The 8,702-nt window shown below is 47.8% G+C and overlaps 2 protein-coding genes across 3 annotated transcripts; one reads left to right on the forward strand and one right to left on the reverse strand.

Annotated features, from left to right (window-relative positions):
* Window positions 1-2,142: 2,142 nt before the first annotated feature.
* LOC139615353 (uncharacterized) lies at window positions 2,143-7,112 on the forward strand. Of its 2 annotated transcripts, XM_071473231.1 has the most exons (16): window positions 2,146-2,563; window positions 2,764-2,871; window positions 3,087-3,162; window positions 3,235-3,391; window positions 3,522-3,567; window positions 3,674-3,732; window positions 3,818-3,853; window positions 3,969-4,021; window positions 4,095-4,227; window positions 5,296-5,510; window positions 5,594-5,639; window positions 5,720-5,785; window positions 5,889-5,948; window positions 6,065-6,150; window positions 6,324-6,418; window positions 6,510-7,112. In XM_071473231.1, exons 1-16 carry the CDS (start codon window positions 2,527-2,529, stop codon window positions 6,542-6,544), a joined length of 1,308 nt encoding a protein of 435 aa, XP_071329332.1. In that variant the 5' UTR covers window positions 2,146-2,526; the 3' UTR covers window positions 6,545-7,112. The 2 variants fall into 2 exon arrangements, with proteins under 2 accessions (XP_071329333.1, XP_071329332.1); XM_071473232.1 differs by lacking the exon at window positions 2,764-2,871 and having other exon boundaries at window positions 2,143-2,563.
* Window positions 6,630-8,613, reverse strand: LOC139615361 (histone H3.3A). Its single transcript, XM_071473245.1, has 4 exons — window positions 8,476-8,613; window positions 7,665-7,802; window positions 7,429-7,582; window positions 6,630-7,331 (listed from the first exon to the last, which is right to left on the reverse strand). The coding sequence occupies exons 2-4, from the start codon at window positions 7,790-7,792 to the stop codon at window positions 7,203-7,205; spliced, it is 411 nt and encodes a 136-aa protein (XP_071329346.1). The 5' UTR covers window positions 7,793-7,802; window positions 8,476-8,613; the 3' UTR covers window positions 6,630-7,202.
* Between the last annotated feature and the right edge of the window lie 89 nt (window positions 8,614-8,702).

An 8,702-nucleotide genomic window follows, 5' to 3' on the forward strand; every position in this document is an offset into this window, starting at 1 on the left:
GTTAACAGGGAGTCTTTGAAGGCAGCAGTCTGTAGTTTACACAGAGTCTTTGAAGGCAGCAGTCTGTAGTTTACACAGAGTCTTTGAAGGCAGCAGCCTGTAGTTAACAGGGAGTCTTTGAAGGCAGCAGTCTGTAGTTTACACAGAGTCTTTGAAGGCAGCAGTCTGTAGTTTACACAGAGTCTTTGAAGGCAGCAGCCTGTAGTTAACAGGGAGTCTTTGAAGGCAGAAGTCTGTAGTTCACAGGGAGTTATTGAAGGCAGCAGTGTGTAATTTACACAGTCTTTGAAGGCAGCAGCCTGTAGTTAACAGGGAGTCTTTGAAGGCAGCAGCCTGTAGTTAACAGGGAGTCTTTGAAGGCAGCAGTCTGTAGTTTACACAGAGTCTTTGAAGGCAGCAGCCTGTAGTTAACAGGGAGTCTTTGAAGGCAGAAGTCTGTAGTTAACAGGGAGTTATTGAAGGCAGCACTCTGTAGTTTACACAGAGTCTTTGAAGACAGCAGCCTGTAGTTAACAGGGAGTCTTTGAAGGCAGCACTCTGTAGTTTACACAGAGTCTTTGAAGGCAGCAGTCTGTAGTTTACACAGAGTCTTTGAAGGCAGCAGCCTGTAGTTTACACAGAGTCTTTGAAGGCAGCAGCCTGTAGTTAACAGGGAGTCTTTGAAGGCAGAAGTCTGTAGTTCACAGGGAGTTATTGAAGGCAGCAGTGTGTAATTTACACAGAGTCATTGAAGGCAGCAGTCTGTAATTTACACAGAGTCTTTAAAGGCAGCATTTTGTAGTTCACAGGGAGTTATTGAAGGCAGCAGTCTGTAGTTAACAGCGAGTCTTTGAAGGCAGAAGTCTGTAGTTTACAGGAAATCATTGAAGGCAGCAGTCTGTAGTTTACACAGAGTCTTTGAAGGCAGAAGTCTGTAGTTTACAGGAAATCATTGAAGGCAGCAGTCTGTAGTTTACACAGAGTCTTTGAAGGCAGCAGTCTGTAGTTCACAGGGAGTTATTGAAGGCAGCAGTCTGTAGTTTACACAGAGTCATTGAAGGCAGAAGTCTGTAGTTCACAGGGAGTCTTTGAAGGCAGCACTCTGTAGTTTACACAGAGTCTTTGAAGGCAGCAGCCTGTAGTTAACAGGGAGTCTTTGAAGGCAGCAGTCTGTAGTTTACACAGTCTTTGAAGGCAGCAGCCTGTAGTTCACAGGGAGTCTTTGAAGGCAGAAGTCTGCAGTTAACAGGGAGTTATTGAAGGCAGCAGCCTGTAGTTTACACAGAGTCATTGAAGGCAGCAGTCTGTAGTTCACAGGGAGTCTTTGAAGGCAGCAGTCTGTAGTTAACAGGGAGTCTTTGAAGGCAGAAGTCTGCAGTTAACAGGGAGTCTTTGAAGGCAGCAGTCTGTAGTTAACAGGGAGTCTTTGAAGGCAGAAGTCTGCAGTTAACAGGGAGTCTTTGAAGGCAGCAGTCTGTAGTTTACACAGTCTTTGAAGGCAGCAGTCTGTAGTTAACAGGGAGTCTTTGAAGGCAGCAGCCTGTAGTTAACAGGGAGTCTTTGAAGGCAGCAGCCTGTAGTTTACACAGAGTCATTGAAGGCAGCAGCCTGTAGTTAACAGGGAGTCTTTGAAGGCAGCAGCCTGTAGTTTACACAGAGTCATTGAAGGCAGCAGCCTGTAATTCACAGGGAGTCTTTGAAGGCAGCAGTCTGTAGTTTACACAGTCTTTGAAGGCAGCAGTCTGTAGTTAACAGGGAGTCTTTGAAGGCAGCAGCCTGTAGTTAACAGGGAGTCTTTGAAGGCAGCAGCCTGTAGTTTACACAGAGTCATTGAAGGCAGCAGCCTGTAGTTCACAGGGAGTCTTTGAAGGCAGCAGCCTGTAGTTTACACAGAGTCATTGAAGGCAGCAGCCTGTAGTTCACAGGGAGTCTTTGAAGGCAGCAGCCTGTAGTTTACACAGAGTCATTGAAGGCAGCAGCCTGTAGTTCACAGGGAGTCTTTGAAGGCAGCAGCCTGTAGTTTACACAGAGTCATTGAAGGCAGCAGCCTGTAGTTCACAGGGAGTCTTTGAAGGCAGCAGCCTGTAGTTTACACAGAGTCATTGAAGGCAGCAGCCTGTAGTTCACAGGGAGTCTTTGAAGGCAGCAGCCTGTAGTTTACACAGAGTCATTGAAGGCAGCAGCCTGTAGTTAACAGGGAGTCTTTGAAGGCAGCAGCCTGTAGTTTACACAGAGTCATTGAAGGCAGCAGCCTGTAGTTCACAGGGAGTCTTTGAAGGCAGCAGACGTCAGAACAGGTGTCACCTTGTATCTCGCCGTATCTCTGGATAAACATCGCCCCTGAGTCTTCTCGCTGGTTCCGGTTTGATCGCTTCATATTTTATCTGAAATAAATCAAGCCGCTCGCTCTCCGGCTTCCCGCCTCTCTGTCTGTAAACGCTGAGGGACGGGCAGGTGTGTCGGTATGTCAGGTGGGCTACACGGAAGTGAGGTACAGCGCTTGAGTGTGTAGAGACATCTGCCGCGGATCAGAGCTGCTCCCTCATCATGGCGCCCAGAGACCCTCTGCTCAGCTCCCTCAGAGGTAAGGATCGATAGAAGGTGATTATTGGATCATGATCGGTCTCAGCTGATTGAAACGTCACCACGACAACAACCCGTTTCCGCTTTGGTTTTATTTCTGTTGCGGATCAGCTGATTTATTTAGTGTAACCGTGATGATGACACAGGCGCAGAACAGCTGGTGTGAGTTGTTGTCATGCAGACTGTTGTGTGTCCTCGCAGTGTGTGTCCTGAACCTGCAGTCAGGTGGAGACACGGTGACGGACTCGGACCCTCACCTGACCTCCTGCTGTGAGCTGCTGGAGCTGGTCCTCAGGAAGGGGCTGCAACGTCAGTATGACGAAACACTACACCTGCGATGTTTACCTATGAACAGCTACTGTGTACTGGATATAGTGGAAATGTTTTCACAGCTACAAGCTGTTTTACAGTCGTAATGATGAAATATTTAGACTCTGTATTTCGTGTGTATTGAACGTCTTGATAGCAGATCCTGTGAGGCGTTCACAGGCCACACACCGACTGTGTTGTTGTTCTCTCACCAGAGCCAGTTCTCAGTCTGGGACACAGAGACTACTGGCACTGCTTCGAACAGCTTCCTCGCCAAGACACCTGTGACAGGTAACATCATTAACATCATCCTGCTCAGTTTCTAACGGTGTCATGACTGAACATACGTGTGTGTGTGTGTAGGCTGTCTGCTCTGTCCCTGGCAGTTGAGCAGACCAGAGTTTGCAGGAAGCTGCTCTCAGCTCAGGGCCGGGGCCGCTACCTGCTCAGACTGGCCCTTAGTCGCAGGGCCCTGCCACAGTTCATCACACACCTGCTGCACACACCCCGAGTCGTGGAGGTGAGACGCGCTCCTCCTGTACTGCAGTGTTGACACAGATGGATGTGTGTGTGTGGATGTGGGTGCTATGGCACATGTTTTTCTTGTGGTGACCTGGTCTCTAACAGAAACACTGCCTCCCCCTCCACAGTGGTACAGCCCGACTTCATCGATCCTCAGGAATGAGGAATTAGTGGGTGAGGCCTCTAACTTGATCTGATTGTTTCCACTGAACACAGTGGGAGGAAATTGTTTTCACTGCCAACATCAGCAGCAGCTCTAAGGCCCTGTTCTCCTCCTCAGAGCCCTTCATGTCGCTGCTGCTCGTCCTCTCTCACATGGACTTTAAACTGGACATGGAGGTCAGAGCTTCTCTGTTCACACCAGGAATTTCCTCCAAAATATAACCTGAACATTAACACTAACAGTCACCTCTGGTCTCCATAGAACTGTAGTTTTCTGGATGAGAACTGGCTCCTCCCGGTAAGAAGCCTTCATCATTCTTCAGTAATTCATTACAACACAGCTTCATCATCACAGCTTCAGTGACTGTGGGAAGGGAGATGACATCATCTGCTGATTGTGTGTCTGTCTGTAGGTGTGTGACGTATACGAGGTGGTGCCCTGTCGGGAAGTTGGGCTGGTGTTGAGGTTTGTATCTTCTTCTTCTTCTGTCACTGAGTAGGTCTGTCCAACTGCTGCATCACCTCTGTCTGTCCCTCAGGTATCTGAGTGGGCGCACCTTTGTCCTCGACCTGTTACCTGGCAGTCAGGCTCACGTCGACAGGTTCATCTGTCCTGGTGACATCATCGATGAAATCAACGGGACCTCACTGAGGAACTCCAGGTGTGGACAGGTAGAGAGCTGCTCAAACACTCCAGTGACATCAGCAGTCTGTCTTTGTGTCAGTGCTGGTTTGAATAACTGTCTTATAGCTGCTCTTTAAACACCTGGTTTTATTGCTGATATCCTGATTAGACTCTGAACCAGCTGGACCTCGTTAAGTAAAAGTAAACCTAATGACCGTTACTGGCAGGTCACAATCGACCTCTGCACAGAGACACAGAGGCTCAGTCACGTTATGTTCAGTCCTTGACTCTACTGGAGGATGAACTCTATTCTTCATCAACATGTGATGATGATGGTGGTGGAGAGTCTGTCTAACACGTCGCTCCAACATTTCCCATAGTTTACCTGGACTGAGATGAGGTGACTGTGAAGGTCATAACATCATCATCCTCATCATGACCCCGTGACCTGTGGATGAGACTCTGTCGTCCTGTTCCCCCAGTTTTCACTTGTCTGTTTCTGTTGGTGGTTCTGTCCAGACAACCAGCATGATCGTATGTGAACACGGCTCATATCACAGGAGCAGATTGTTTAAAGGGAGGGGCCACTCACTCTTTATTTATCTTTATTAATACATGTCGTTTGGTGACATTGCGGTTGGCTGTGGCTCAGGAGGTAGAGAAGGTTGGAGGTTCGATTCCTGGCTCCTCGCGTGTGCATGTTGAAGTGTCTTTGGGCGAGATACTGTACTCCAAACTGCCTCTGATGGCTGCTCCATCAGTGTATGAGTGTGTGTGGAACCTTATTAACATGGTAGACAGGACTCAATCTGAAGGCACCAACAGGTCCAGACGGTGAGGAAGTGGTTGTGAAAATGAACTGGACACTGTTTAGCTTCATGCTGACAAACATCAAGAGTGAAAGAAGCGCATCACCTGTTTGGATGTTTCTGCATGTCCTCTGAAAAATAAATCACGTGACAGTGTCAGAGCCACTCACAGCTCTGAGATGGAGTTTGTCTGTTAGTTCGGGAGGTTTGACACACAGAGATATACTGCATCTGTCTGCAGTCAGTCTGTGTGTTGTCTACAGTCAGTATCTCTGTTGTCTACAGCCAGTCCCTGTGTTGTCCTAGGCAGGTGTTGTTCTGTCCCGGCTGAAGGGCTGCCCCCTGACCATCCATGTTCTGCGATGGAGGGCCCGTGATGGAACAGTGTATCGGCCCCTTATCAAACTCCTGCGGGCCCTGAGGATGGAGAACCCTACACTGCAGCTTGGTCCGGCCCCCTCGCTACAGTCGGCCCCCACGGACCAGAGGCCGTGTCCATCACACTGTCTGAAAGAGGGAAGGTGAGCTGGTTCCTTCAGGTTAAACAGCTGTTTACCAGGTGAAGCCTTGACGTTCACACACTGACCCTCCTCTCCTCTCACAGGATTGTGTACATCGTGCAGTTCTTGGGAAAAACAAACATTGGAATGGTAAATAATAAACCAATGTTCACAGTTAAATACCTGGTCAGTAAATGTGTCTAATGTGTTAGCTGTCTGGTCTGTCTCAGTTTGGGGGAAAGGAGGTGCTGCAGCAGGCGATTCCACAAGTGTTGGAGAAAAACCTGCCCAGCCAGGTAATGAAACACCACCCCTGCCTGAGGGCACACTTGATTCAGTCACCATGTTCTGCTAATGCTCAGAGCAAAACACTTTCTATTGATGTCATTTGTCCTGCAGGAAGTGCTTTTAGACATGAAGGAGACACACCTGACATGCACAGACAGGAACAGTAAACAGGTGAGTATGTGCAGGTGACATCTGTCAGCTAATGATGTTCAGCTCTGTCTTTGTTAAACTTCCCTGGCTCTAAATAAAGTTCTCCTGAGCTGAAAACTACCCGTCTGTCTCCTCAGGAGCTGTTTGAGCATCACTACCCAGAGATTTCATGTGTGGGGAGACATGGTAGACCAGACTACACCATATTTGCATTCTGTGTGGCGTAAGTCTCAAAATAATATAAACTGTCACTGATCTATCATCTTCTACACATCCCTGGTGTAGTTAGGTCACACCTTCCATAGAGACATGTGGTAATGCAATACTCAAGGCCCCTACAGCTCTGCCATTGGCTGGACCCATGTCATTCAAGCATATGATTGGCTGTGTTCACAGAGACTCCCCTGAAACCCCTCAGTCTACAGGCTTCTGCTGTGTGGCAATGAGAGCCAGCAGCATCAAGGAGTGTGAGGAGATCGTCTGCCGTATCGGTGAGTCACATTAAACTCACAGTAAACAGAAATCTGTTCCTACATGATCACAGACTGACAGGTTTTTTTTTTTCTTCTTCTTTCCTTACAGCTGCTGGCTTCAAACACACAGAGTGGTTTGTATGAGAAATTAACTGTCAACTGATTCATGTACTGTAAATAAATGTTATTAAAGCCCATACAGAGTCTGAAAAACTACAGTACACAGAGCTTTCTACTCATAAAGACTTTTAATAGAAAGACATGTGACAACATTTTCATAAATAGTATTAAGTGTAGCTGCCAAGATTTTATGTTGGAAAACATGTAAAAAAAATCAGTCCAGAAAAATACAGAGGGTCTGTGATGCTCCTCGTCAGAGTGCAGAGTATCAACTGGTCGTCAGCACCCCCACACTGCAGTGACACCTGCTGAGCAAGACATGCTGGCATCGTGTAAGTGGTAGATGAGTGAAGAGACCATGGACCCCATGGAAGATGTGAAGAATTCATCCTTGCTTCAATCAGATGCTTGATACTCAGACCTGTTACCCACAAACATTGAGGGGCTGTATGATGGCTGTAACGTAGTAATGACCCATGATAGAATAAGCAGATATTCCCACTGCACTACTAACATGTACTCAGGCTTGTGGAATGGTTGATGTATTGTCTCAATCTAAAATACAATACAAAATTCAAAAAGAAAAGTTATTTTTTTAAAAAACCCAAGAAATAAAAATGTCCACAAAATGGTTAAGTACGATAAATAGGATCATTTGAGGTGACAACACTGTCACTGGCCCTTAGGCCCTCTCTCCCCTTATCCTACGAGCCAGCTGGATGTCTTTGGGCATGATGGTGACACGCTTGGCGTGGATGGCGCACAGGTTGGTGTCCTCAAACAGACCCACCAGGTAAGCCTCACTGGCCTCCTGTAGAAAGGAATAATGGAAACAGGCTTATAGCATATACTGCTGCTCACGTTGTCCCACCTTACTACACACAGACGTCTCATTCCATGTTCTTTACCTGAAGAGCTCCAATGGCAGCGCTCTGGAAGCGCAGATCAGTCTTGAAGTCCTGGGCAATCTCCCTGACCAGACGCTGGAAGGGCAGCTTGCGGATCAGAAGCTCGGTGGACTTCTGGTAACGACGGATCTCCCTCAGGGCCACAGTCCCAGGCCTGATCGATAGGGCGATTTTAGCGCCAAGTATTTAAATATATTGAGCACCTGTCATAGATTATGAATACAAACACGACTAACCTGTAACGATGGGGCTTCTTCACCCCCCCTGTGGACGGTGCGCTCTTTCTGGCTGCCTTGGTAGCCAGCTGCTTCCTTGGCGCCTTTCCTCCGGTAGATTTACGGGCGGTCTGCTTGGTACGGGCCATCTCGTTCTGGCTAAAAACAAATGAGAACCTCTGTTATTTAAAACAACGGCCTACTGAGATGAACAGTTTCAGCCCTGAAGAAATCGTACAAATGCACTTTATAGCCTAGCTTGTCAAACGACGGCGTTAGCTTAGCAATAGCACATAGCACATCCCCTCCCCCAGGCTGTAGCTGCAGGGAGGCGTCTGATCAGCTCCGGCAGACTACACAGCCGACACCGTCTACCAGCGAGGCCTAAACAGGCTCAAACAGGCCCAAACAGGCTCAAACAGGCTCAAACAGGCTCAAACAGGCTAACCCTAACAACAAATAGATCGACTCAACGTGGACAAGTTTGCTGTAGTGGACCAATGGCGCCACTGTCATTTCAACTAAACAGTTTAAAGACACCATTTCTGTGACACAACCAACATCCACCTCAGCAGAAAACTGTAGCTAACCATGGGCCTGTACCTGAGGGTCAGTTTCTGTTCAGTGAGCTAACCGTGACGTCTAACCAGGAACGTCACCTGTAAGAGAGCCCATTGTTCTATTTTTAGCTAACGCTAACATTAGCAGGTCGGTATCGATGCCTGCCCTTCTACAATGGCTGTGGACAGAGACACAAGCCCCGGAATGATATCAGCGTGAAATACCGGACTCGTTGAACACACCATCGACGCAGTGCAGCGGTCAGATTTACCTTTAGGATGAATCCTGATGTGAGCTAATCACCGGTGGACGCTGGTCAGTACCTGAAGACGGTTCGTGTTGGGGGGGGCTGAGACTGAGTATTAGTATTTTTTCGTGACGTCATTCTTGTAACCCTCTACACGCTGATTGGCTCCCTTTCCAAAGTGCTATATGGAACAGCCAATAAGAGAAGCAAATAAAAACACGTGAACTCGGTCGCTGATTATATTCTTATAA

This window comes from Trachinotus anak, unplaced genomic scaffold (assembly GCF_046630095.1).
Source record: "Trachinotus anak isolate AG129_WGS33_773 ecotype Australia unplaced genomic scaffold, CSIRO_AGI_Tana_v1 ptg000048l, whole genome shotgun sequence".
NCBI lineage: Eukaryota > Metazoa > Chordata > Actinopteri > Carangiformes > Carangidae > Trachinotus > Trachinotus anak.